The sequence below is a fragment of the Prionailurus viverrinus genome, chromosome A2 (genome assembly GCF_022837055.1).
Source record: "Prionailurus viverrinus isolate Anna chromosome A2, UM_Priviv_1.0, whole genome shotgun sequence".
NCBI classification, from domain to species: Eukaryota; Metazoa; Chordata; class Mammalia; order Carnivora; family Felidae; genus Prionailurus; species Prionailurus viverrinus.
Genome location: NC_062562.1, coordinates 94077 through 121663, shown reverse-complemented (window position 1 = coordinate 121663; position 27587 = coordinate 94077). Strand labels below are relative to the sequence as shown.

Below are 27587 nucleotides of genomic sequence, written 5' to 3'. Positions count from 1 at the left end.
TTTTTCTAAAAAATGTTATTTTTTTAATCTTAGAATGTAATGAGCATATTTTTAAATAACATAAACAAATGTTAAACTTTGTCTTAAATTCTGGTTAGTCCTAGTACTTAACTGGGAGAGGCAGGAAGGACCTGTCCCTGGAACTTGCAGAGGGAACACAGCCCCACGGAGACCTTGATCTGGGATGGTCCGGCCCCCAGGATTTGAGAACGCTGAGCCCCCACACCGCCCCATCATCCCCGCCAGGGCCTTTCCGCCTGCCTCGCCTGGATTGCAGGCTCTGCCCTCCAGAAGGCGGGAGGATAGACGCCTGTGGCTTAAGCCCCCAGTTCATGATCTCCTGCAGCAGCCACCCAGGCAAACTGTCCCACTCTCAACGCCCCCCCCCCCCCCCCCATCCTCTGTCCTTACAGGTCACCTGGGGGCCGAGGACACGTGCACTCCTTCCTCCGGGCCTGGGCGTCCATCTCCTAGGCCGTCCCCTCCTCCTCCTCCTGTCACCAACACCATCTCCCACCCAGCCCAGGGACACCTGCAGTCAAGGCACATCCACACAACCCGTGTCCCACGTCCATAGGCGCGTCCCCCCAGCACAGCGCACCCCATCTCTTCATGGTTTCGTTTCCCTAATATCTGCGGGGCGCCTTCCTGCTGCAGCCGAAACATTTATCTTCACAACTCAGGACATAGCCCAGGAAGCATCACAAGGCTGCGGGGATCACTGCAATCTTGGCGTCCCTTGGCCTGTAGAAGCATCACCCCATCTCGGCCCCATCTTCGCGGGGCTTCTCCCTGCTAGCGAGTCCCAACGTCCCCTTTTTAGAAGGACGCCAGTCATTGCTTTAGGGCCCACCCTACTCCAGCGTGACCTCACCCCAACTAACTATACCTGCAACAACCCTATTCCCAAATAAGGTCCCCTTCTGAGGTCTGAGGGTCAGGACTTCGACATACGGATCTGGGGGGAGGACACGACACAACCCACGCTGCTTGCCTGGGGCTTTGCTTTGTCTGGTTTCTGTCTGTAGGTCTTGTTTCCTTCCTGTGGTGGCAAAGCGTCCTGCGGAACAGGGCTCCGCCCTCCCTCCTGTGTCCACGTGGGATGTCCACTCTGCCGACAGGCTGCCTCGCTGAGCCCTGGGGAGGCCCCTCCAGGTGGTTTTCCGTGAGATCTTCCTGTTTTTATTCCGGACACTTCCACCATTACTTTTCCTTCATGCCAAGTGACGCTGGTTTCTCATTTTCTGCAAACTCCCTTTTTCAAATTAGAAGTCAAGCAGCTGGGGGGCTCAGTCGGTTACGCGTATCTGACTCTTGGCGATTTCGGCTCAGGTCATGATCCCAGGGTCGTGGAATCGGGCGGGGAGCTGAGTGTGGAGGCTGCTTGGGATCCCCCCCCCCCCCCGCCACACTCTCTCTCAAAATTAGAAAGTAATAATTAAAAACAAAACCAAAAAACCAGCTAAGCGTATAAAACCAAGTTGATTGAAAAGGAGGACAGGAGGGAAGCACACCGTGGAGGTCGATGGGCAGGGCTGAGGGGGTGCCTGTGCGGGGCAGGGCGCAGGGGCGACAGGCCACCGGGGCCGTGCGCCGGGTAGGGCAACGCCGCGCCAGCCACAAACGGCCCCGCAGAGGCTCTGCCGTGCAGGCAGGACTACAGTATTTACTCCCAGGATCCTCCCCCGTAACAAAACCCGCCGTGACGTGACAAAGGTGCCCAGCGCCGCAGGGGCACGGGCTGTGCAGGGGCGAATCCGCACGTTTGCACGCACGGTCCTCCAGGACGGGCTACCGCCTGGCGAGCCGGCCATCGGGAGGGACTCGGCCCCACGGTTAGTGCAATGCGTGCCTCTCACGGAGGCTGAATTGGGGACTTAGTCAAGGGATCCCCGGGAGACCCAAGGCTTGGGTTTTCCACGCAGGAGGCCTTGACCTTCGGGCACCCCGACCCGGGCGCTTTCTCAGGGACCGCGGCCACCTTTGGACACCACGTGGTGTTCGGCACGAGTAGCCAAAGCAAGCAAGCAAGCGTGTGTGGAGAACAAGGCTGGCCGTCCTAGGGCTTCTGGAGAGGCCGGCGACCCGGTGCGGCAGTGTGGGACGGAGAGGGTCCCCATCCTACCCCGAGGCAGCCAGCTGGGAGGAGAGGGGCAGCACTCGGGGCGCCCGGGAAGCCTGGCCAGCAAGGGCGAAGAGGCCACTACTCCTTTGGACCATCTGTTCACAAGGGTGCTGCGGAGATCCCCATGGGACATTCATTCGGCTGCTCCGTCTCAGAAGGAGCTAGAACAATCGGAGGGGAGAAAAGTGGAGTCTTGTTCCGGTTCCTCACTAAGGCACAGGTTTGTCCTGTCTTCTTTCCTTCCGAAAAGCCGTTCTCCTGAGAAACTCCATCCCCCGCTTCCTGCAGCTCGAGCACAGGGCTGTGAGGCCACAGGCTCCGAGCAGCCGGGGGCAGGCGGTGAGCGTGCGGGCCACCCGCCCTCTGCCAGGCGCTGCTGCTTTCCTCGGCTTGTACACGGAGGGGAGAGGCCAACGGCCCCCCATCCTCCCCCAGAAGGATTCTGCCCCCGGTTTCAGGTCTCGACAGAGGTCTGCTGCAAGTCCCCAGGAGGAGAGCCACTGTGGGCAGGAAGGCTGGAGCCAGGCTGGCCAATGGCCCCAGCACGGAGCGCATGGGGCAGGCAGACAGGGAAGCCCAGCTAACGAGCCTCTGGACGACCCCGGAGGCTGGTCCACAAAAGCCCTCTGGCTGCAGGTGAACAGAGACTTAGAAGGACGAGGACATGGGCGACTCGGCCACACGGCAAGCCCGTCAGGAACGAGGTGAGAAGGCAGAGGGCGAGCGGGCGGACACGGGGCCGTCAGCTCTGCAGGAAGGGCGGGTGGGCGGCCTGCTGCTGCCTTGTCCGTGGGGAGGCCTGTGGTCGGCCCTCTGAGACCTCGACAGGAGGGGGCGTGGGCGTTTCGGTAACCAGACAGGACTCGCAGCCAGGGAGGCGTCCTCCTGCTGGGCAGCAGAGGCTGGACCTCCACGCCTGAAGGTGAGATGAACACGAGTGGGCCCCATGCTCTGGCCGGGGGCGGGGGAGGTGGGCGGCGGGGGCGGGCAGCAGGGCTGGTCGGCCCCTCTAAGGCCACTGGCTGCCAGCAGCCGGGTAGCTGGGCACGGTGGGGTACTCGGGCAGACTATTCCCCGAGAAGTTGTTGTACTGAGCCTCCCGAGACGGTGGGTTCCGCCAGGTGCCCGCATTCCACTCTGTCTGTGCCTTCTGGAAACTTCCACCGGCCCCCCGGTAGATCCTGTGCACCTGCAGGGACAGAAGGTGGGGGTGGGGGGCAGAGAAGAGAAGCCAAACTGAAGTGCACGCGACCAAGAGAGACCTCGTGCTTAAGGCTGTGCTTTTCCTAAGCGGACTATAAAATACCAGAACGATCCTTGTGGAGACTTCAGGAAACGCATGGAAGCTGAGGCCGTCCCTCCCAGCTTCTCTCTGTGGACCCCCCCCCACCTCCCGACACCCACCCTCAGGCCCCTTGTGATGCTAACAGCCATCCCTGCACGTGACCGGTGGCTTCCAGGCAGAGACCCCCAGAAAGGACTAACTCCCCAGGCCCAGCAGGCCTGTGCTGACAGGCCCCCCCCCCCCCCCCCACTGCACCTCTGGGAATGCGGGGCAGTACGAGAAACTCTAGAAGTCCTGGAAAAGTCAGTAAGCGAAAACTGGCATTTTAACTCAACGCTCTTGATGCTTAGTGATGCTGAGCACTTTCCTCGTTTCTCACTGGGATTTGCCTTTCTTCTTCCACACAACTATTACTAAATATGTTTCTTTTCTTGGAGGCAGTGGGGGGTGTGCAAGACAGAGCCCACACGGGCCTGACACCTCCCGCCCCCGAGGCCAGCTCGCGAGGCCGGCCCTCAGGGACATCTGGACCCGGACTCCGGGGCTCCCGCCACCCTCGCCGGCAGGGGGCTCGTGTCCCGGAGCTGTCTGTGCAGACACGAGGTTTGCGCCGAGGACCTGCTCCCCTCCTGGGGTCTGGGGTCTCCGCCCGAGCCCGGCAGAGGGGCCTGCTGACCGACCCCCGGTGAGAACCTGGGCGCTGGGTCCCTTCGTACCCCCTGGAGACCACACCTCACACGTGGTCACATGCCGTCTTGGGGGGACACCTGGGAGAGGATTCTGGAAGCTTAGCCTGGTGTCCCCACCCCCACCCCCACCCCACAAGCCTCCGCCCTTAGGTCATTTTGCTTCTCATCCTTTCTCTGTACCAACCTAGGCCTTGGGGAGACTGCTGAGCCCTGGGGGTCCTCCCGACATGCCCCGCCCCTGGGGCATCTCTTTGTTTTGGAAGCACAGGCTCTCCTTCCGTCCAGGCAGCCTTTCCTTCTGGCCCAAGAGCCCTTTTCAATTTGCATTTGCTTTCTACTCTGTGAGGTTTGCTGCTCGGAAGTCCCTGGTTGGAAAGTCGGTTCCTGTAGGAACCTCGTGGTGGAACCGCCTGGAGGCTCATTCGCGCGTGTTTTCTGCCGGCCCCTCCCTGCCCTCAGACTGTCCACACGGCTGAAGGCATCTGGGGTGCAAACGGGGTGGGGGGAGTGGCAGGATCCTTCTGTCCGCCCAGCCAGATGCACCCGGGAGAAAGCCTACGTAGGCCAGGAGCCCCACTCAGACAGCTAGAGGCGCGGGGCCAAACGCTCACGACACTCTGCGCGTGCTGGGGGCGCAGCGCTAGAGCCCGCACCGCTCCTCTTTCCCATGGGGACTCCACACACGTCCCCGCACCCCGGCCTGTGACCACCACCTCCAGGAGGGCTCGAGGCCGCCGGCCAGGTGCGGCCGGCTTCCCCAGCACCGCTCGGTGCGCGTTCCCGCTACGGCCTCCACACACCCGGGGCGGCACCGCCCACGGGAACTTTCCGGCACAGAGACGGCGCCCCAGCCCCACACGGCAGGCAAGTATCTGAGATGCGGTGGGTGGGCGCAGCGGATCCCCCCGCTCTGTGTTTAGCTTTACTTAACTTTACCTCGTATGACTTTAACCGTAAATGGCAACACACTTCCGGTGGCGGCCACATCGGGCAGCGTGGTGTACACCCTGGGACACGAAAGTGCGGGGACACTAGTGGGTGGGCCCCAAAGGCAGGCGCGGTCATTATCAGCCCACACTCTGCGGTTACCCAGAGCCTGCCTTAGCAGAGATCAGCTCGTCATGGACAATAGGTCACGTCCTGGAACGAGAAGGATACGGGCCCCTGGGGCCCGGGCGATCCGGCGACCGGATGCACGGGAAGATGCTGGAAGTCCCGGGCCCAGAGGACTCACCTTTATGATCGCGATGGCCATCATGGCAGCTGACATGGAGAACATGATGGCCGGAAGCAGCATGACCACGGCGGCCCCGACATTGGTCTGGAAGAACCCGACTGCCGCCAGCCAACCACTGCAAGGGGCAAGAGAGTAGCATGGGTGCCAGCACGTCCACCAAACAAGGGCCCAGCATCCTTCATATGTAAACAGCTCCAACAAATCAACAACAACAAAAACGAATGGCAGAGAAATGGGCAATTTGTGCAAGGGCTCGCAGGGGCCAATGCACACATGAAATGATGCTCAAACCCAGCAGTGGGGAATGCGAGCTAGAACGCGGGAACGTGTGGTGTGTGTGAGGGGCCGAGAGGAGCACTGCACCGGTGGGAGCGTGTCCCTTTGCGGGAGCAGTGGGAGTGGCCTACAAAAAGCCCTAAGAGCTCATTTCCTGCACCCCGGCTCTCCTCCTCTGAGAATTCACGCCACGGCAATGACTTATAATGAAAGCCAGGAGTAACCCAAATGTTCACCAGCCGGAAACACAGCCACACGACAGAATGCTGAGGAGACGTTAACAAAACCAGAGCGGAAAAGAAAGCTGCAGATGAGTCAGGACAGCAAGACTCTACGAGACCCGTTCTGTCCATGGCACATGTGCAAAGTGGAAAGAACACCCACGCCCGCCTCTGGGGGGAGAGACAGAAGATAACTATTGTCGAGATTTTATCATTTTACTGATTTTTTTTTAAAGTAGGCTCCACGCCCAACGCAGGGCCTGAACTCATGACCCTGAGATCAAAACCTGAGGTGAGATCAGGAGTCAGACGCTTAACCCACTGAGCCATCCAGGTGCCCCTTGAGATTTCATTTTTCTAAACAGGTAACAAAGACGCACGGTTCAAGGTTCAAGGAACCTAAAGGCTAGGAAATTATCACCAGTTCATTACTATTACTGGAACCATGTGCTTTATTCAGGTCTCGTCGCTGTTCCCCTGGCATCCCTGTTCCAGAGCCTGTCGTGTGGCCACATCCACTGAGAGTCCAGCCAGGTCCCCCCCTGCACAGGCTCCTGTGGCCACTCCCGCACTGTGGGAGCGTCACACCCAGAGAGGTGGCTGCCCAGCACACATGTGGTGGAGCCCCACGTCTCCAGGGGCTGCCCGTATTTGCTCGCGCCTTCCGGAACAGCACGAGGACCACAGCGCTCAGCAGCACGTGGGCTTTCCCGCAAGCATGTTTAGGGACGATGCCACACTCCCACCGAAAGGGAAGCTGTGTGTCCTCCTCACCCAAGTGTGTGAAGTGGGGGCAGAGGACCCCTGGCCCACAGGCCCATTCTGTGCTGGGTGCCGGGGCCGAGAATGACCCTGGCGGTGGGGACAGGCCTGCTGCCTGTTCCCACTCAGCCTGGGGGAGGTGGAAAAACTACTGGGGGCACCCGGAGGGCTCGGTCGGCCAAGCGTCCGCCTCTTGGTCTGGGCTCGGGTCGTGATCCCAGGGTCATGAGATCAAAGCCCCACGTGGAGCTCTGTGCTGGGCGTGGAACCTGCTAGAGATCCTCTCTCTCCCTCTGCACCTCCCCAAAATAAAATTAGAAAAATTTTTGAAATAAAAAACTTAAAAAAAAACTAAAAAAAGAAAAGCCACTGGGAGGGGAGACTCAGCTGGGTGTTTAGGCCGAGGGAGAGGTAGGTGGGAGCCCATAGTGGGTGTGAGCACAGCTAGGCAGCTGCAGGGCCAGGTGGGCACCAGGCGCTCCTAGGAGGGGAGGAACGCTGGCTCTGCTGGGGGTGTCACCTTGGGGACGAACATCCTTCCACCAGATCTGGGGATCTGGAAAGTGGGGCCGGTGGGCGGGGGCCCCAGCCTGAGGATCGTGGTCTCTGGGGAGGGCGAAGGCACCCAAGGGCTGAACGTAGGACTGGGAGCCTGCCCCAGCCTCCCAGCAATGAGAATAACCTCCTTTATTACCCAGGATGACAGTACCCAGGTTCTAAGGACAGCAGGTGACAAACTGGCCTCCGTCAGGACCAATTGTATGAGCGACGGAACCTGCCGCATGCCATCCTTGTCGGGGAGACACCACGGCATCAGGGCTGGGGAGCAGGGAAGATGGAGGGGGCAGGGCTCAGGGAGATGAGGGGGTGCTGGGTGCTCCCCCAGAGAGTCTCAGGAGATCGCGGGGCTGGAACCACGGAGAGGACAACATGCACGTAAAAGAGCGGTGCGGACACAAGGCCTGGGGAGCCTGGCAGCTCCCCAGAAGGTCAACTCAGCTGCCGCGTCACCAAGCAACCTGGCTGCCCGGCGCACACCCGAGACACTGAGACCTGTGTCACAGCAGCACTACTAACGGCAATGCCCAGAGACACCCAGAGCCCGTGAGCTGTGGACGGAACCACAGCGTCCACCGCACACACGCACAGATGACCGTGTCTACCGCGCATGCGCACATCCCTCGGCCGCGAGCAGGAGCCAGGCGCCCACCCCCGCCGCCCCACGGGCCGACTCTGAACACACGACACTCAGGGAGGGAACGAGGCACGAGACGCCACATGGCGTGTGAGTCCACTTGTGTGAAAGGTCCAGAAAAGGCTCATCCGGGGACAGGGAGGGGGCTTGTGGGGGCCGGGGCAGCGGGTGGGGATGACGGCCAACGGGGGCGAGTTGTTTTTGGGGCAATAGAACATTCTGGCACTAAACAGAGGGGATGGCTGCACCACCTGTGAACGTACTCTAAACCACTGAATTGTTCACCTTAAAAGAGTGAATTTCTGGTCTGTGACACGTACCTCACCAAAGCCATTATTCTAAAAACTGAACTCTGGGAAACTACAGGACAAGCAAGCCTGTTTCTTCGATGAATCAATCAGAAAAAGACTGGGAAGAGCGAAGACAGAAAACGACTCATGGAGACGTGCGCGCCTCATCTGGGTCTGACCCGGACGGACGGCTAAAGCAGAATGTAATTCAATGCCACGTGGAATCCTGAGCCGGGGGGGAGCCGTGGGGACGCGGCGGAAATCCAAACGCGGCCCACGTCCGGGCACCGGCACTGCAGCCGCGCACACCTGGGGTCGTACCAAAGGTGTATCAGACACCCTTGCTGGCACACGGCCACGCGCTGTCCTGTCTCCGCGCCTTTCTGTAAACCTCCAAGTAGCCTGACGTAAAATGCCCTGTTCAAGGGGCGCCTGGGAGGCTCAGTCGGTGAAGCGGGTGAGTCCTGATCTCAGGTTTGTGAGTTCAGGACCCACGGTGGCCATAAAGATTACTTTACAAATAAAATTGGGACACTTGGGTGGCTCAGTCAGTTAAGCGTCCGACTTCGGCCTAGGTCATGATCTCGTGGTTTGTGAGTTTGAGCCCCGCGTCGGGCTCTGTGCTGACAGCTCGGAGCCCGGAGCCTGCTTCGGATTCTGTGTCTCCCTCTCTCTCTCCCCTTCCCCTGCTCACGCTCTCTCCCTCTCAAAAATAAACATTAAGAAAAGTTTTTTTAATTAAAAAAATTACTAAATAAAGTTGAACTCATGAACCAAGCCACCCAAGTGCCCACCCAATGTGGGTTTTGAACTCACAACCCCGAGATCAAGGATTGCACGCTCCACGGACTGAGCCAGCCTGTTTAAAAAAGACAGGATCTCAGCGAGCGGACGGCACGAAGGACTTTAGGTCGGTCTGTGAGGCGTGAGGCAGCATCACGGTCTCGTATGTAGGGACACTGCGTAGGACACTCGTACGTCCTGAAAGTTCTTCTCCTTCATGAGTTTGCGGGGAAGCGTCTGCGGAGGAGATGACCCACGTGTGGAGCGTGAGGGGGCAACAGACCCGCAGGATACAGAGCTGGCTGCGCAGCGTGGCCGGCACCCCGAGAGCACCCTCTGAGGACGCGCTGGACCGTCTCCGGGAAGCGCCCAGCGGCTGCTCCGTGTCCCACGTGGAAGGTCACGAGCGGGGACTGGCCCGGGGCCACAGCCGCGGTCCACCCGGCCACCGGGGACCAGGAGGACGGGGAGACCCTGGCCGGGCTTTCAGGGGGAGTGCGGTTTGGTGAAGCGCACCTTCGGTCCCAACCCCCTGCTCTGTGCCCTGAGGAGGCCAAGGGGCCAGCGGGGGGGCCGGGGGTGTGCCAGCACCAGGCAGTCCACCTGTGTGACAGTCAAAGAAGCCAGAGCGGGGGGGTGGGGCGGGGTGCCCCATACACTTGGGGAAATGAAAGGGCCCAGAGGCCCTGCTCTGCTTGTGCTGGCCCCAGGCTTAGCCTTGCGACAGAATCAGAATGGGAGCGGTGACGAGCTTCAGGAGAGCGGATGGGCTTGCAGCGTCCCCCTCCCCCCGCCTCCCCCTAATTTTCCAGAGCAGCTCTCTGCCCAGGCTCACCAGCTGGTTGGTCACCGTCCCCTGCTCTGTTTGGCCTGCACTCAAAGAGGGCAGGGACGCTCCTGAAGTCTCCTTTCTGCAAGCCAACCCCCAAGGAAGGTGGCCACCATGCCAGCCCAGTGTGGAGAACGGCGTGGGGGTGGCACCGGGCAGAAAAGAGCCCACACGGGCCTGACACCTCTCGCCCCCGAGGCCGGCTCGCGAGGCCGGCCCTCGGCAGCATCTGGACCCGGACTCCGGGGCTCCCGCCACCCTCGCCGGCGGGGGGCTCGTGTCCCGGAGCTGTCTGTGCAGACACGAGGTTTGCGCCGAGGACCCGCTCCCCTCCTGGGGTCTGGGGTCTCCGCCCGAGCCCGGCAGAGGGGCCTGCTGACCGACCCCCGGTGAGAACCTGGGCGCTGGGTCTCTACGCCCCCTGGAGACCACACCTCCCACACGGCCACATGTTGTTTTGGGGGAATTAAGCGCCTCCTGGGGGACACCCTGGGAGAGGATTCTAGAAGCTTGGCCGGATGTCCCCGCCCCTGCCCTCCATCCCTTGCCCTGAGTTCAAATTACTTCCCATCCTTTCTCTGTATAAACCGTGGCCTTGGGGAGCCCTGGGTGTCCTCCCGGCACAGCCCCGCCCCTGGAGTCCGAAGCCAGCCCCTCACTGGCCCTGTAGACCGAGATCTGAGAGGGCATCAGAGAGAGCTCATCTGCCCGACAGGTGCAAAGACCCAGAGGGAGGGTGTATCTTGGAAACGGTCCCAGGCGAGAGGGGACTTCGAGCCTCTATAAAGGGGGCAGAAGACACGGGAGGGAGCTGAGGAGCAGGTCCAGGAAGCCACCAGCACCCACCCGGGGCCTCGAGCAACAAGACAGCACACGTTCGACATGCGGTGACCAGGACAGAGCTTCGTGGCTCTTCCAGGGCACAGAGGAAAGAGTGACAGGAGTGAAAGCCAGGAGGATGGCAGCAGGGTGTCCCCAGCTGAGAGCTGGAGACACGGCGAGGGTCTCGGCGTGTGACACCCGCCCTCAGGGGACGAGCTCCCGGTACCGAGATTTCGACCGAGAGGCCAAGCAAGACACACATGAACACAGAGGCGCGTGATGTCACGGCACTGACCAAGCAGAGCCACACACACGCAGCCGTGGCTGTCGCCCACAGGACGCTCGGTGCCGCAGACGTGACCCGGGGGTGCCCACATCCTCATCCTGGGACTTGTCCCCTCATGCAGCAGAGGGGACCTTGTCAAGGCCCCCGAGGCGGGGGTGACCCTGGGTGCCCAGGGGGCCCAGCATCCTCACGAGACCCCACGAGAGCAAGGCAGAGCCAGGCGACCCGAGCTGCTGGCCATGAGGATGAGGAGAGCCCGTGGGCCGAGGATGCGGCACCTCCGGGAGTCAGGAAAGGGAGGAGACGGGGCTCGCTGGGGCCCCGGGCGGGGGGGATTCCAGCCCTGCCCGCACCTGGCCGTGAGGCCCGTGTCAGATCCCAGAGCCCAGAGCTGTGAGATAAACCTGCTTCCCTCCGAGTCACCACGCTTGCCGTGATTTGTTCCGGCAGCCACGAGACCAGGTACGAACCCGTCCAGGCAAACTGAAGGCCGGCCCTCTCTCCGGCTGTGCCCCGAGCCGCTCCTCCCAGGACATGCCACTGACCGCACTTCCCAGTGGCCCCGGTGCCCCGCGAGCGCGTCCTGGGCAGAACCCGGAGGGCAACAACACCCAGCCCCACCCCACCCCCCAGTGCGGGCGCTCACGATGGCCGGGGCACCGCTGAGCACACACACGTCACACCCCTGCGCCACAGCCTGGGGGCCCGGCTCACCACGCGCCCCATCCTGAGAGGCCGATCGCCTGGATAACGGTCAGGACGAACTGGGCTCCGAAGATGAAGAAGAACGCCATGAAGTTGAAGGAGCTGTCGGCCCTGCGGAGGGAGAGGAGGGAGAGGACGGCCATCACTGCGCGCGTGCACGGCCAGTGAGGGGACTGGCTGCCTCCCCGGGTCAGCCCGGGTCTCGGGGACCACCTAGGGGCAAACGCGGCACGCTCCTGAGTCGTGGGGCCCACTGGGGGCGAACATCCACAGGAGCCAAGAGGTGCCAATGACCCAAGTGTTCGCAAACGTATGAGCAGCCAGACACAGGCACACGTGTCCACTGCACACACGCACGTCCCTCGGGCCGCAAGCAGGAGTGAGGTGCCCACGCCCGCTGCCCCGCTGACAGACCCAGACATGACAGGCCACACGGGGTGTGAGTCCACATGTGTGAAATGTCCAGAACAGGCTCATCCACGGACAGGAGGGGGGCTCGTGGGGGCTGGGGGCTGGGGGAGGAGAGGGGGTGGAACAGGGATGGAACGTTCTGGAACTGGAAAGAGGTGATGGATCCACAACCCCGTAAAGATACTGGAAACACTGATACACGAAGCGTCTCCTGACGAAGTTATTAAAAGACAACGGGTCGTGGTTGGCTGTAGCCCGCAGACCGTGGACATAACCTGTCCCCCCCCAACCGGACAGGAGAAGGGACCCAGGCACCAGGCACAGAGCAGGTGCAGGTCCCAAGAGTGAGCACGGACCTGAGCACACGCGGTCAGGCGTCCTGGCTCGCCCCGCTCCGAGCAGCAGACGCTCCGAGGCCGCCCCGCACCCCTACTCACCGAAAGGCCTTGTACGCAGGCCGGAACCAGCACACGTAGCCGCAGGGGGAGAAGAGCAGTAGCCAGACCAGGGCCAGGCCGAAGTTGGCTCCCGAGCCGCCACCGATCCACCAGGCCAGGCAGGCGACGAGGTTGACCCCCAAGGTGGCACAGTAGACTGGGCGGGGGCAGGGGGGAGAGGCGAGGAGGGTGAGCCTGGGCGGAGGGCTCCGGGCCGGGCCTCTCCCACCCGCCGGGAGAGCAGGGCTGCGGCTCTGCTCAGCGTGGGCACCAGGGGGGCCAGAGAACAGCTCAAGGGACATCATTTTGTTGGAAAAAGGGATTTATCCCAGAACTCTTGGGCTCTCACCGCCCGGGAGGGGGCAAACTGTGGCCCGGAGGTGCCCTATGCCCGCCCCGCCCCACCCCAGCCGCTCACACAGCCACAGCTGGTATATCTTCTTCACCAGGAGCTGGTGCTCGATGGGTATCTCGTCGGAGAAGTTCTGGTAGAAGCAGGGCTTCAGAGGGATGAACTTGGGCAGCGGCGGGAAATTATTCTCCTTTTCTGCAGAGACAGAAACCACCGCAAAACAAAACCAGGCTAAGGGACCCAGTGACAGGCCCACACACGTCCCTGTCCTGGTCCTCAGAACCCGTGGACAGGTCACCTCACGTGGCAGAGGGGACCTTGTCCAGGCCCAGGAGGCGGGGGTGACCCTGGGTACTCTGGGGGCCCGGCGTCCTCACGAGAGGGTGGCCAGACAGCCGGGCAGACCTCGTGCTGCTGGCCGTGAGGATGAGGAGGGGCCGCGGGCCCAGGATGCGGCACCTCTGGCAGCCGGAAAAGGGGGACACGGGGCTCCCTGGGGCCCCGGGGGAACCGGCCCTGCCCACGCCCGGGTGTTAGGACTTCGGAGCCCATAATCGTGGTTTAAATCACTACGTTGTGGTGATTCCTCAAAGCAGCCACAGAAGACACGCAGACTCAGTGACAGAACACAAATGCTGGTGACAGCTGCCTCGAAGGAAGGTTCTGGTATCCTGAACGTATGAGCTTCCTGGGGAAGCTCTAAGAAATGACCACAAACCGGGAGGTGTCAGCTATAGGGATTTGCTCTCTTCTAGTCCCAGAGCCCAGAAGTCTGAGATCAAGGTGTCAATGACATCATACCACTGTGTGGCAGGACACGACTCCCAACTACCTCGGGGGGCCAGACCACGAACAAAACAGAGAGGACTCCTGCCCTCGAGGTGCTGCCCTCCTAGCCAGAGGGAGCCGGGCAGTAATCGCAATGGATGGACGACACTGTGGCATATAGGAGATGTCACGTGCAGGCCACCAGGGATGTGTGCTGGGTGCTGGTTAGCTGTGATTTAAGAAGGGGGTCAGGGTAGGCCTCACTCGAAAAGGCAGAATTGGAACCAAGACTCCAGAAAGCGAAGAGGAGAGGCCGGTGGTTCTGGCCCATGCAAAGGCCCCGGGGTGAGTGCCAGGTGCTCTAGAGGCAGCGGGGAGACCAGGGGCCGGAAGGGAAGACAGGTAGAGGCAGACCATACCATACTGGCCACACAGAAGCCCCAGGCATCTACCAAGGGACACAGGAAGCCGTGGAGCATGCCAAGCCTGAGCCCGGCGGGGCTCGACCCCACCCCGAGCTTGCTGGCTCTGTGCCTGTGTGGTGAGACACGGGGAAGGGCCTCCCCGGCACAGCCTCCGTGCCATGGTCACAGGTCACAACCCTTCACGGTTCCTGCCCAAGGCCCCAGCAAGGACCTCACCTGGCCCCTGCCCCGCTGCTCTCCCCTCCCCTGACGTGTGACCCCTCCCCCCGCTGCCCACAGCAAGGACGGGGTGACGCCTCCAGCGGCCAGGTGGCCAGCACACCCTGTGCTGAGGGGGAGATAGAAAACCACCAGGCGAATCACACGTCCCTTGAAACCCTGTCTTATTGGCAGATGAAAAGCCCCAGGGGAACGCTGTGTGCAGATTTGGGACTCGGGGGCCTGAGTTCCAATCCCAGCAGCAGCACCACCAGCTGACCCCAGGCACCTAGGGCCCCAGCCGCCCTACACCTGAGCGCGGGGGCAGCTGCCGGGGCAGGGTGACCGTGCGTGGAAGGCATGTCCCTGTGGCGCCTGGCCGTGGCTTCAGGGCCCCACCTCACGTGCCCCACCCCTCCTCCTGAGCGGGAGGGGGCAGGCAAACCCACGAGGGAGTGAGGGTGTCATCTTACGCACGTAGGGATGAACCCAGATGTACCAACCTCACGCCTACACTGATGTCAACCGCCAAACGGGCCCCAAGGCAGAAGGCCTGGCCGGGCCAGCTACTCCTATGGAGACCAGCCTCTCCCTCTAATCTGGCTCCAGGCTAGGAGGCAGCCCCGACACCCGTCGTGGGAGGAGGGGAGTGAGGTGTGCGCCCCTCCCTACGGTGGGGGGCATTACGGTCCATCCGGCCACCAGGGGACGCTTCCCAGAGGAACAGACAAGCTGGATGGGCCTCCGGGCGAGACTTACCAGACATTTCCGCTGTGACAACTGGCGGGGCCGAAGCCTACAGCCACCTGGAGGGGAGACAGCCGCAGTTAGGGGGTCCCCAAGGCCACTGGGGGACCCCCACACCAGCTGTGTGCCCAGCAGCACCCACGGGTGGAGTCCTCACCTCCAGGCCACCCCAGGGAAGGTCTGGTCCCAGAGGCCAGTCCCCTGCACCACCTCCCTCCAGAGCCCCGTCGGCAGCTGGCAGGAGAGGGGTCAGCCTGTTGCCAGGTCACATGCCGGCCAGAGCCAAAATGTTCCTGGGACCCCCCCCCCCCAACCTACCCCATGCCCTCCCCACCCCCCAGGCTTCCGCTTTATCCACGACTGGCTCTGAGCACCTCCTCAGGGCCACAAAGCCCGACTTGTGAGACACTGAGAACTGGGTTCGCGCTCACTGCTACGTGACACGCGGTCACACAACCTCTCTGGCCTGCAGTTGTCGCCCCTGCAAGCCTTGCAGAGCTGAGGATCGCGTCACGACCCGAGCCAAGCGCGTGGCACCCCAGCGGCCCTTCTACGTGCAGCCACGTGAGCTGGTGTCACACAGTGGCCCCACGTACCAGGCTGCCACTAACACACACCCCCGATGAGAACACGCCGGTCCCCGAGGGCTCTGCGGGTGGGCACCGCCATCTCCAGGAAATGAGCCACGGAGCGGCCTTGCCCAGCACCCACCAGGGCCTCCCGGCACAGGTGAGCCCGGCGTGGGCAAGGGAACCGGACCTGGGGGCGGGCAGGGGGACGGGAACCCACAGACGTCTTTCTCACGCACAGCCCAGGTGAGAAGGTTCCAGGGACGCGGAGTCTCCAGGGTCCACGCCCCCGGGACCCTCCCGCCCACACCACCCATCCACTGCACTAGCTCGAGGGCAGACCCCCTGCCCTGGCCCCAGGGGCTAGGACGGGCTGGGAGCAAATACCCCGGGCTCCACGGCGGGCTCAGAGCGAAGCTGGCCTGGTGATCCAAACACGCACGGCTGCTGAAGGGACGCATGTCGCGCCTAGCACTACCTGCTCTGCGGCAGACCCCCGGCTCACCCCCTCTGGCCATCTGTGAAGGTCAGGAGACGGGCTGACGGGAGGAGCCTTTCGGTGGGGTGAGTCAGGCCGGCAGGCTACACCCTAGCGTAAACACACGCTGGCCGGCCACGCCCTTCCAGACGAAGCACACAGGCAGAGGCCCCACTCCCAGGGCCACGCTCTTGCCCCACTGGGCTCAGAAGCTCCCCTTCCCGTGTACAAACCCCACACCCTGGAGGAAGCGGTCACTCCGACCCAAGTACCCTCGGCCACCACGGCCCCATGCCTCTGTCAACAGACACCGACCTGGTTTGGGGGTGTTTATTTTCACATGTAGAGCCGCTCTGTGACACCTGACACACAGGGGACACCGTCCCAGTGGACCCTCGGGCTGGGGGCAAAGGGCAGCTGGAGGAAGGAAGTCCGAGTGCCCAGCTCCCCGGCCCGGGCCGGACCCCCGCTAGGCTCAAGCCCAGGGAAGAGCTCGGTTGGGCACAGATGCGTCCCCACACACCGGTGGAGACAGCACAGGGTCTGGCTCCGGGCTGAGGGACGCGAACGTCCCTACAACTGACCGGCAGGACCACGGCCGGGACGAGGAGGGACGCAGGGACCGCCGGTGGAGTCTGCCGGGAGGCTGAGATGCCAGGGGAGAGCCCGGCCCGGGGCCCGGGGTCCGGCGGGCGCGGCCGCCTACACGAAGGGGTGCAGCCGGCGGCACTGGGCTTCCAGAACACCACGGAACACCTGGAAGCGGTGGTTGAGGTCCGGCCGGGCGTGGATGCGGAAGCGGGTGCCCAGCGCACCGTCGGGCGACGGCGCCCCGTAGAAGACGCGCTGCACGCGGGAGTGTACCAGGGCCATGGCGCACATGGCACAGGGCTCGCGGGTGACGTAGAGATCATAGCCGGTGCACACGTAGGGCAGGCTGTCCCCGCGCGCGTCCCCGTCCTCCTCCAGCTTGCGCACAGAGCCCGCGCGGACGCCCTGGGGGACGACGACGGCCGGGGCGAAGGAGCAGGCAGGGTAGGGGCGGAGGTCGTAGGCGCCGCGCCCCTGGCCCCGGGCCACCAGGTCGATGCACACCATGGTGGCATGCAGCAGGGGGTTGGCCGCGCTGCTGCAGTCATGGCCCGTGGCCAGCACGCGGCCTGAGGACGGGTCCACCACCACCGCCCCCACGGCCCTCAGGCCCCTGGCGGCCGCCTGCTGCGCTGCCCACACGGCCCGCTCCATGTGGCCCTGCATCGCCGCCTGCTCCTGCACCGAGAAGAGCCGTCCGGCTAGGGCACGGGCCACCTGCCTGTCCTCGTGGAAGGACGTGGGCCAGTGGGTGCGCGCCTCCTCGAACTGGCCTCTGGTCAGGGGCGGCCGGGCGGGCACGGGCACCAGGAAGGGCTGCCCCAGGCCGCGAGGGTCCACGGCCGGCCGCGGGAGGAGCTCGGCCAGCGATCGTGCACCCGGGGCCGGCCCCGCCAGGCACAGCAGTATCTCCAGTGCGTGCGGGCGGCTGGCATCGCGGCTGGGCCGCACCCTCTTGAGGTGAGGCTGGGCGGGCAGCGGGTGCACGGCCGACACCTCCTTGAGGAGGCGCGAGGTCTGACGCTTGTCGAGGACGGGCGCGGCGTAGGCCAGCACCAGCTCCACGTCCTGGGACTGCTGCTCGGACAGGACCGGGAGGGCTTGCCACGGCACAGGCGCTGGCTGGGGGCTCGCGGCCTCCTCATCCCCACGCTGCTCCGCGAGGCCCGGGGCGGGGTCCATCCTCGGCGGGGCTCCGACTGTGGGAGACAGAGATCGGGGCAGAGCATCATCCCTCAGCCGCAGGAGTCCGTCCCAGGTCCCAGCGTGCGGAATCCGAAGTCCGGGAGCTCCGCCCACGCGACGCGCACCACCGGCCGGCCGCGCTCGCCCTCAGATCCTACCAACTCTTGGTCTGCACAGCTTAGGCCATCACTGGCATCCTTTTCTCCCTGTGCGAGGTGCCACGGGTGAACGTGAGCGGTCTCGTGAAGCGTCTTCACGCTGACTACGTGCTCAGGTGCTCACGTTCCGTGTTTCAGGTTAAGCGAACGCATCCTTACAGTGAATTTCACCTGTTTCTTTGCGCATTTTTTTGGAAACACGGCTTCTAAAACGCTTAGCGTTTCGTGCGTACCCCGCGTCATAACCCCGTCGGTCAGCACCGCCTCGGGTTACATCGGAGCTAAACCACTGGTCCCGTCGACGAGATTCAGAGGCATCAAAGGTGCCACCGTGTGCCCGGAACACACCGTCCTCTGGAGTCCTGGGGTGGACCAGCCCCCTGCCCCTTCCCCGTGGACAGGAAAGTGCTGGGATCATCTTACAGCTGTGGGCTTTCACCCTCTCTGATGCGCCTGAGCCGCCCAGAACCCCACTTATTCATCAGTCGGGCCCGCTGGAGGGCACAGGGCACCCTCACCCACCGCGGTCCGTCCTAGGCTCATGATACAAATTTGACAAACGCACAGAATCGGGGGGGCCCGCGGCAGCCACGAGAGGCAGAGAGCGGAGAGGGGCCCCGCGTGCGCTCCCAGTGCTGTGCCCGGCAGGGCCCGCGGCACCGACCCTGAATCTGCTCCCGGCACACACCACGCTCAGGACCCCACGGCCCGCACCGGTCACGAGGCTCCCACTGTCTCCACGGCAAAACACACCGTCTCACCTGTCCTCCAGGAGCACAGCCGCTGAGTAACACAGGCAACAGGGGGCTGTCAGGGGGACGCCGCCGGCGGGGGCGCCAGCTCTGAGGCAGAAGGGGGAAAACTCGCAGCACAGTCACCGTGTGAGCCAGTGACCGGTCCCCTCCACGCCCAGGCGTGTGCCCACGAGAGCCGAGAACACACGTCCACAAAGAACCCCGCACACGTGTGTTCACAGCAGCCAGACGGCGGATACAGCACAAGCGCCCTTCAATGGATGAACGGACGGATACACGCGTCCACCGCGAAAGGTTCACGTCCCTCGGCCGCGAGCAGGAGCAAGACGCCCACCCCCGCCGCCCCGCGGACGGACCCCAAACACACGACGCTCAGGGAGGGAACCCGACACGAGAGGCCACACGGGGTGTGAGTCCACGTGTGTGAAACGTCCGGAACGGGCTCGTCCACGGACGGGAAGGGGGCTCGCGGGAGCCAGGGAGGGGATGGAGGAGTGACTGGTGATGGGGACGAGGCTTCCTCTGTGGGGGGCATGGAGATTTGGCACCCCTGCGGAGGTACTGAAAACCCCAGAGCCGGACGCTTTAAACGGGTGAGCCGCAAAGCAGTAAGCCTGCTAGAGAAGTGGGGAGGGGGAAGGACACGGGGCAGGCGCGAGGTCAGCAGACTCCACGCGAGGCCCAACCACTGGTGCGGTCCCCGCCACGTGTCCTCCCAGTGACACAGGAGGGAGCTCCTGGAACTGTCCCCGTTCCACAGGACAAAGACAAGGCTCTGTGGGGTGCAAGGCCTTGCCTGGGGCCACAGGCAGGCAGAGTCGCGATCTGACCAGGCTCTGGCCAGGCGGGCCAGCTCACCGCCTCTGCCTTCGGAGCCCCTGTGTAGGGCAGGGGTCCTGAGCCTCTCCCACAGATAAGAAGGAAGCAGCTTCAGGGCACCTGGTGGCTCAGACGGTTAAGCGCTGACTTCAGCTCAGGTCAAGATCTCACGGTTCGTGAGTTCGAGTCCCATGTTGGGCTCTGCACTGACAGTGTGGAGCCTGCTTGGGATTCTCTCTCTGCCCCCATCCCGCTCTCTCAAACTAAATAAACTTTAAGAAATAAAAAAAAAATGAAAGAAAAAGAAAGAAGCGGTTTCAGGAAACAGTGACCCGCCTGAACCCCCAACCCCAACGTCCTGGGGGGGAGTGCCAGCACGGCTGCAAGCAGTCTCCACGCACGTGTGTTCTGTATAAACACACCCAGGGATGTGGAGCAGGATGGGGTCGGCTGCTGGACCTGGGCTCCTCCTCTGTCCCCAAAGCCCCAGATGAGTCCCCAGCTCCAGGCACCTGGCTGCCTCTACCCCCCACACACTCTGCTGGTCTCGCCCAGCTCAGTCCCCACCCTGGCATCTCCAAGGACAGCCGCGGCGGGCTCAGAACCGCCTGTTTTCATTTCTGGTTGCAGCGCCTCTGCCTCTGGTGCAGAAGTCCGGGGGCCGGGAGCACTAACAGCATCGGCGGCCCCCACAGGGTGTGCTGGACCAGGGAGACGGGACCCTAACCTCAAGCACCCTTGGCAGCTTAGGCACCTCCCCACTGGAAGCACGGGTGCTCCGGGACCCCCCGAAGATACGGGGCAGCTGGCTCTGGGAGGGAGACAGAAAATGGCATTTATACACCCAGGAAAGCATAGGCTTGAGGCCTCATCTTGTCCCTGGGTGACGAAGGCAGGCCAGAACCTGGACCTGGGTGTGTGTCCTGCCCTGTCCTAGAAGTCCACACCCAGCCCAGCTGTTCCCTGCCTGTGAGACCTTGGGCACCTGCCCTAGACCCCACCCTCAGTGCCCCCTCTGAGAAATGGGAACCCATCCCCACCTCCCAAGGCTGAGAAAAGCCACATGAGCTCCACGCTGTCCCAGGGTACAGCTCCCAGGGGGCGCAGTGCCCTGTGGTGGGCAGTCTAGGACGGCTCCTCGGAGGCAGTGACCCCAGCTGGACCCAGAAGGCAGGTGAGGCAGGGTGGGGAGTCCTTGGCAGAATCTCCGAGGGCTAGTGCCCTGTGGTGGGCAGTCCAGGAGGGCTCCTCGGAGGCGGTGACCCCAGCTGGACCCGGAAGGCAGGGGAAGCAGGGTGGGGAGTCCTGAGCAGAAGGAACAGACGGCCAGAGCCTCACACACGCCCACAGGGCGGTAGCTGCTGGATTCCAATACAGTTTCCAGGGCTTGGCTGCCACCTGCATCCCTAACAAACTCCCCATTGGAGTGGGGCCGCTAAATTCAAATTCTGGACATGCGCAGAATTTGCGAGCGCGGTGGGGTCCCTTGCAAGCTCTGGGGCTTGACGCGAACATGGACATCGCTGGTCGTGTACACGGAATTGTAACCTCCCGGCGCGTCCTGCGCTTCACCTGCCCAACCTGGCCACCCTGCAAACGGCCCCTCTGTGTGTGACAGTTCGCGAACACTGGGCATGTGGGGTGTGGTAGGAGACCCCTTATCCGCGGAGCCAGGGTACGAGAAGGCCTCGAAAACCCACTCTTGCAGTATCAGGAAAGTTTAATGTTTGCCACGTTTACCAACGTTTAAGACGCCAGCAGCTGGCGGGAAGCTAGTGAAAGGGAGGACCGGAGGCAGAGGGCTGGCCGCGATGACCCCAAGCACGCGCACAGGGGAAGGGGAAGGGGAAGGGGAAGGGGAAGGGGAAGGGGAAGGGGAAAGGGAAGGGGAAAGGGAAGGGGAAAGGGAAGGGGAAGGGGAAGGCGATGGGAGGAGAGGGGCAGCTGGCTGTACGGGGCCTCCACCCCCGGCCGCAGGGGCGCGCGCACGCGCAAAAGGTCGACGGGCGCGGGGAGCGGCGGCCCGCGGCCCGGGCGCCCCGCGCGCACGCGCGCACGCGCACACGAGCGGATGCCCCCGACTGCCTCCTCGCGCCCCGCGCGGCCGGCGCCCCCACGCCAGCCGAGGCTCTCCTTGACAGCCCCGGCTCGCCGCCCGTGGGAGCCGGGGCCGCGAGAACCGAACCCCCGGGTCCGCGCGCTTACCTGAAGAACCGCACGCGAGCACTGCGCCTCACAAGTCTTAGCAACCGACCGCTGCCCCGCCTCCGCCTGCGCCGCGCGGCACGACGGGAGCGTAGTTCCAGGGGCGGGGTCGGCGCGGGACTGGGGCGGGGTCCGGACTACAATCCCCACAAGGCTGCGCGCCGGCCGCCGAGCGCCGCCCTTCTCTCGAGTGCGGGTGAGCGCGGAGTTGAGGGTTCAAGACCTCCTGCGGGCGGCCAGAAAAAGAAAACCTTGGCTGCCGTTTAGGGAGTCAGAGTAGGGGGACTGAGGCAGAGGGGCACACGACCCCCGCTGTGACGCTCCCCCAGCCCAGGTTGCTGCTGCCACGTGGCTCCTAAAAGGGCTGTCCCCAGAGACCCAGATGGATGGGTCAGGTTCCCATAAGGGTCTAGGACTGGGCGATGCTTGGCCTCAGTTTTCCCATCTGTACAGTAGATGAAGGGGACCTCTTGACTCTTTTAGGCAAAACGTCCTAACTTACGAGCAACTCCACTTATTCATTCTAGTTAAACAGATTTAACCCAGCGGTTCTCAACCAGGGGCAATGCGACATTGGCCAATGTCTGGGGACATTTGTGGTTGTTACAACTGGGGGTGCGCTTACCATCAAATGGCATCAAACCCAGGAGGCCAGGGATGTCCCTCCACACCCTGCGGTGCACAGGACGCCCGCAACACAAGCAACCCCAAATGTCCACAGAGCAGAGGTTGGACGACCCTGGTTTAACCCCGTTGCTGAGTAAAAAGAAAAATACAACTCTAAAAGCACCCTGGGCGGGGGAGGGGGGAGTATTGGAATTCCATTTTCTGTATGCTTACTTCCTGCAAGAACCAAGGACCGCCCCCCCCCCCCCATCTGTCAGATGTCTATCCACGGAGGGGGTGGCTGCAGGGCAGAACCCTAGCTGCCACCATGTCCCTCAACCCTGCGGGGCCCTGAGAATCAATCCACAGGTGTTTTTCTTAGTTTGCAAAGCATCGTGATGTCCGCGTTTATTCCTGGTGAAAACAACATCCCAGGAAACAATGCTGCTCACAGCTGGTCACTTTCCTTTTTCTCTTACAAATAAAAACTCAGATTAATATGTCCTTTAGTGTTCGGGCTTTTTTTTTTTTTTTTAACGTTTATTCATTTTTGAGAGAGAGACAAACAAGAGTGTGAGCAGAGAGAGAGGGAGACACAGAATCAGAAGCACGCTCCAGGCTCTGACTGTCAGCACAGAGCCTGACACGGGGCTCTAGAATCTATGAATGGTGAGCTCACGGCCTGAGTTGAAGTCAGAAGCTTAACTGACTGAGCCACGCAGGTGCTCCATGTTTTTTGTTACACAGATCTCTCCACCCCTGGAGGTGTCCCTCAGACTCATGTAGAGCCCCTTTTGCTGATTTTTAAAAAAATTTTCATGGTGTTTGATAGGCATATTAAAAGCAAAGACTAGATTTTCTGCATGTACCAAATGAAACTCCTCAATGTATTTTTCTGCCTATTTTTTTATTATTTAAAACAATTTATGGGGCGCTCAGTCGGTTAAGCAACCGAGTTCAGCTCAGGTCATGATCTCGCGGTCCGTGAGTTCGAGCCCCGCATCAAGCTCTGTGCTGACAGCTCAGAGCCTGGAGCCTGCTTCGGATTCTGTGTCTCCCTCTGTCACTGCACCCCCCCCATCAATAAACATTAAATACATAAATAAATACATAAAAATGTTCTATGACAGGATAAGAGTTGATGCGTGTGCAACAGTGTGCATGCATGTGCTCTCTGCACCACTGAACGGGACCCTCTAAAACAGCTAACTTTTTTTTATTTTAAATTTTTTTTTTTAACGTTTTATTTATTTTTGAGACAGAGAGAGACAGAGCATGAACAGGGGAGGGGCAGAGAGAGAGGGAGACACAGCATCGGAAGCAGGCTCCAGGCTCCGAGCCGTCAGCCCAGAGCCCGACGCGGGGCTCGAACTCCCGGACCGCGAGATCGTGACCTGAGCTGAAGTCGGACGCTTAACCGACTGTGCCACCCAGGCGCCCCAACAGCTAACTTTATCTTATGTGAAATTCACCTCCAAAGGCAAAACAAAGAAAGACATACAGGGTAAAAAGAAGTCATCTTTGCCTTCCTACGTCCTGTCTCCGTGCCACCTCCAGCGCCTTCCAGGACAGGAATGGGCAGCTTCTCTGAAATCCTCTCGCCCAAACCACCTGTCTGCGGTGCGAGGCCCCCTCCCTCAGGGGATACTGCGGTCAGGCTGTTGCAGACACGTGGCCTGTAAAACGCATCCCTGCATCAACACAAAAAACTCCAGTCTGAGTGGGAAAAACCAAAGGAGACCTCTCCCCGCCCGCCCAAATCCTTCTCACAAAAGTCAGCACAGAGTCTGCATGCTAAGGGTAGCGCTGAGCCCAAGAGGGGGGCTCTCAAAAATAAATTCATCAATTAAATTAATAAAATTAATTAATTAATTAAAATTATGTATTTAAGATGAATCAACTAAAATTATTTTAAATAAATACATTTTTACTTTAAATTTTTATTTTACATTTTTTTAGAAAAAATTTTAATGTTTATTTTTGAGGGAGAAAGAGAGAGAGAGAGAGCATGATTGGAGGAGGGGCAGAGAGAGAGGGAGAGGATCCCAAGCAGGCTGTGAACTGTCAGCTTGGGGCCCGACGCGGGGCTCGAGCTCATGCACCGTGAGACCATGACCTGAGCAGAAGTCAAGACACTTAACCGACTGAGCCACCCAGGTACCCCCAAAATAAATTTTTTTTAATATTAAAAATAAATAAAGAGGGGCGCCTGGGTGGCGCAGTCGGTTAAGCGGCCGACTTCAGCCAGGTCATGATCTCGCAGTCCGGGAGTTCGAGCCCCGCGTCGGGCTCTGGGCTGATGGCTCAGAGCCTGGAGCCTGTTTCCGATTCTGTGTCTCCCTCTCTCTCTCTCTGCCCCTCCCCCGTTCATGCTCTGTCTCTCTCTGTCCCAAAAATAAATGAACGTTGAAAAAAAATTTTTTTTTAAATAAAAAAATAAAAATAAATAAAATAAATAAAGAGAAAACAGAAGCACCTGGTGATTCAGTTGGTTAGCATCCAACTCTTGGTTTCGGCTCAGGTCATGATCTCACAGTTGGTGAGATTGAGCCCAACATTGGGCTCTGTGCTGACAGCTTGGGGCCTGCTTGGGATTCTTTCTCTCCCTCCCTCTCTCTCTCTCTCTCTCTCTGCCCTTTTGTTTGCTCTCTGTCTCAAAATAAATAACTAAACTTTTTTAAAAGGCCTCAAAATCATTAATCCATCTTTAAAAAAATTTTAAAAAGTAGAGGCATCTGGGTGGCTCAGTCGGTTGAATGTCTGACTTCAGCTCAGATCATGATCTCTCGGTTTGTGAGTTCAAGCCCCACATTGGGGGGGTCCGTGCTGTCAGCTCAGAGCCCACTTCAGATCCCCTGTCCCCCTCTCTCTGCTCCTCTTCCGCTTGTGTTCTCCCAAAAATAAATAAATAGTTTTGAAAAGAAACAAAACAAGACAGACGGGATCGCTCACACATCCCCTTAAGAGCCCCGTGTAGCCTCCCCAACCGCTAAGAATCGCGTGGGCACCGTCTCACTCACCTACTAAAGGCAGCATGTCTGCATCCCTGGCCTCAATCCTGATAAGCTGTGCAGTTATTTGAGGGCTCCCTAAAGCATCCGCACCCACAGCCTCGCCCCCCCTCCCCCCCCCCCCCATCTGAGGGGCCTTGCCTCCTCCAGGTCACTCAGCGAAGCAGGGGTGGCTTGTTGGTAGCGGGCCTCTCAGCGACACCAGGTACAACCTGAACTCCTTTAGAAATGCAGCCTCTTGGGCCCTGACCCAGACCCGCCGAATCAGAATTCTGGGTTGCCCCCCCCCCCCGGGGGGTTCCAGTGCTCTTGACTTTGAGAACCAGGCCCCGAGAATCAATAACTTTGCTCCCCCACGTTTGCAATGTCTGGAGATGTCCGTGGTCCTCACGACTAGGGGTGTTCTTGGCATAGAGTGGGTGGGAGCCAGGGATGCTGCTGAATCCCACATAAGCAAGAATCATCCACCCCAAGTGCCAATAGTGCCAAAGTTAAGAAATCCTGCCCCAGAGCCCACGATGTACTAACCATGGTGAGGGACCCTGGACTAGGGTCCTGGGGCTCCGAGCCTCAGTTTCCCCACCTGTAATTTGGAATGATGACAGCACCCATTCGCCTTCGGCTGTTGCAAAGACAGGGACAAGCCAGGCCAAGGAGAGACCCAAACCCCGGGTCTGGGGTGGGGGGCGGGAGGGTCTATTCGGCGGCAGACCCCGCCCCGTAAAACGGAGGCTCTTCTCCGACTTGGCGATATCTACTTGGGGCAATAGGGGCCCTTCCTCAGGAGAAGGCAGTGCCCCGCGTCAGAGGTTGGAAGAATCCCCTTGCCCCTGTACCCCCCCACAGCTCGGTCCTCTACGTCCCAACGTGGAGCCCGCGTGGCCCCGAAGCTACGGGGAGGGACTTGCGCCACATCCCGCCCCCGCCCTGGAAGAGCAATTTCTATTGGCCATCAGGCAGCGTAGCCAGGTCCTATTGGCCGAGAGGCGTGTAGCGGCGAGTGATGGACGGGCTGGGGCGGGGCCTCCAGGGCGCTGCTCGGGATCTGCGCCTGCAGGCAAGCCCTGGCTCGGCGCCGGCTGGGTGGGGACAGGGGCGGGGCTGCGGCTATGGTGGGGGCGGGGCTTGCAGAGCACCCCGCCCACCGCCGGACGGGCCTGCCTGGAGGTGAGTCTGCGGGTCCTCAGCCGCCACCACTTTTCCTTTCTCAGAAGAAGCAACTCGGTCCCTGCTACCCGCTTTTATTTAACATGTTATCTCTGCCTCCGATTTCCGCTCAGGTCGTGATCTTGTCCTTTTGGGGTTCGAGCCCCGCGTCGGACTCTGTGCTGACAGCTCAGAGCCTGTCTCTCAAAAATGAATGATAAATGTAAAAAATTTTTTTTTAATGTTATCTTCAACACTGTGGGGTGTTGTTGTTGTTGTTTTTGCATTACCTTTGGTTTTTAAATATATTCCAATAAAATAGTATTTACAGGGGCGCCTGGGTGGCTCAGTCGGTTAAGCGGCCGACTTCAGCTCAGGTCACGATCTCGCGGTCCGGGAGTTCGAGCCCCGCGTCGGTCTCTGGGCTGATGGCTCAGAGCCTGGAGCCTGCTTCCGATTCTGTGTCTCCCTCTCTCTCTGCCCCTCCCCCGTTCATGCTCTGTCTCTCTCTGTCTCAAAAAAAAAAAAATAGTATTTACCTCCATGACTGTTTTGTTTTTGTTTTTGCGTCTTGTAAATTTGGGGCCCAACTTGAGCTTCTTGCTCTCTTGACCCAGGTCCCAGCTCTACAGAAAGGGTCATAGGCAAGTGAGTTCAGTGGATCCACATTTGGGGAACTCTGATGCTGGGGTCAGAGTCATTACTGACCTTCAGGGGATGGAGAGGGAGGGGACCTGGCTCCTCTGGCCTTATATTCAAAAACTGAGTAATTAGAGGCACCTGGGTGACCCAGTCAGTTAAGCACGTGACTCTTCATATTGGATCAGGTCATGGTCTCACGGTTGGTGGGCTTGAGCCCTGTGTCCTGCTTTGGATTCGCTCTCTTGCCCTCTCTCTGCCTCTTCCCTGCTCGCTTGCTCTCTCTCTCTCTCTCTCTCTCTCTCTCCCAGAATGTATAAATAAACTTAAAAAATTAAGTAATTAGACACAATTATCAATTTCTGCAACATCTGTATAAGATAGAATTCACATACCATACAATTCACCCATTTAGGGGCCCCGGGCTTCTCTGTCAGTGGAGCGTGCGGCTCTTGATCTCGGTGGTGAGCTCCTGCCCCATGCTGGGTGTAGAGATTACTTAAATAAATAAAAACTTACCAAAAAATTCACCCATTTAAAGTGTACAGTTCAGGGGCGCCTGGGGGGCTCAGTCGGTTGAGC

The 27587-nt window shown here is 60.7% G+C and overlaps 2 protein-coding genes across 6 annotated transcripts; both read right to left on the bottom strand.

Moving 5' to 3' along the window:
- Positions 1 to 21729, bottom strand: SCAMP4 (secretory carrier membrane protein 4). Of its 3 annotated transcripts, none has more exons than XM_047832908.1 (7): positions 21604 to 21729; positions 14856 to 14902; positions 12772 to 12900; positions 12354 to 12510; positions 11515 to 11616; positions 5334 to 5451; positions 1 to 3314 (listed from the first exon to the last, which is right to left on the bottom strand). In XM_047832908.1, exons 2-7 carry the CDS (start codon positions 14860 to 14862, stop codon positions 3135 to 3137), a joined length of 693 nt encoding a protein of 230 aa, XP_047688864.1. In that variant the 5' UTR covers positions 14863 to 14902; positions 21604 to 21729; the 3' UTR covers positions 1 to 3134. The 3 variants fall into 3 exon arrangements, with proteins under 3 accessions (XP_047688864.1, XP_047688883.1, XP_047688874.1); XM_047832927.1 differs by lacking the exon at positions 21604 to 21729 and adding an exon at positions 16475 to 16543; XM_047832918.1 differs by lacking the exon at positions 21604 to 21729 and adding an exon at positions 15800 to 16198.
- On the bottom strand, positions 16586 to 27490 carry ADAT3 (adenosine deaminase tRNA specific 3). 3 transcript variants are annotated; one of them, XM_047832879.1, is made up of 2 exons: positions 27401 to 27490; positions 16586 to 17680 (listed from the first exon to the last, which is right to left on the bottom strand). In XM_047832879.1, exons 1-2 carry the CDS (start codon positions 27414 to 27416, stop codon positions 16593 to 16595), a joined length of 1104 nt encoding a protein of 367 aa, XP_047688835.1. In that variant the 5' UTR covers positions 27417 to 27490; the 3' UTR covers positions 16586 to 16592. The 3 variants fall into 3 exon arrangements, with proteins under 3 accessions (XP_047688835.1, XP_047688844.1, XP_047688853.1); XM_047832888.1 differs by lacking the exon at positions 27401 to 27490 and adding an exon at positions 21604 to 21732; XM_047832897.1 differs by lacking the exon at positions 27401 to 27490 and adding an exon at positions 17825 to 21588.
- Positions 27491 to 27587: the final 97 nt, after the last annotated feature.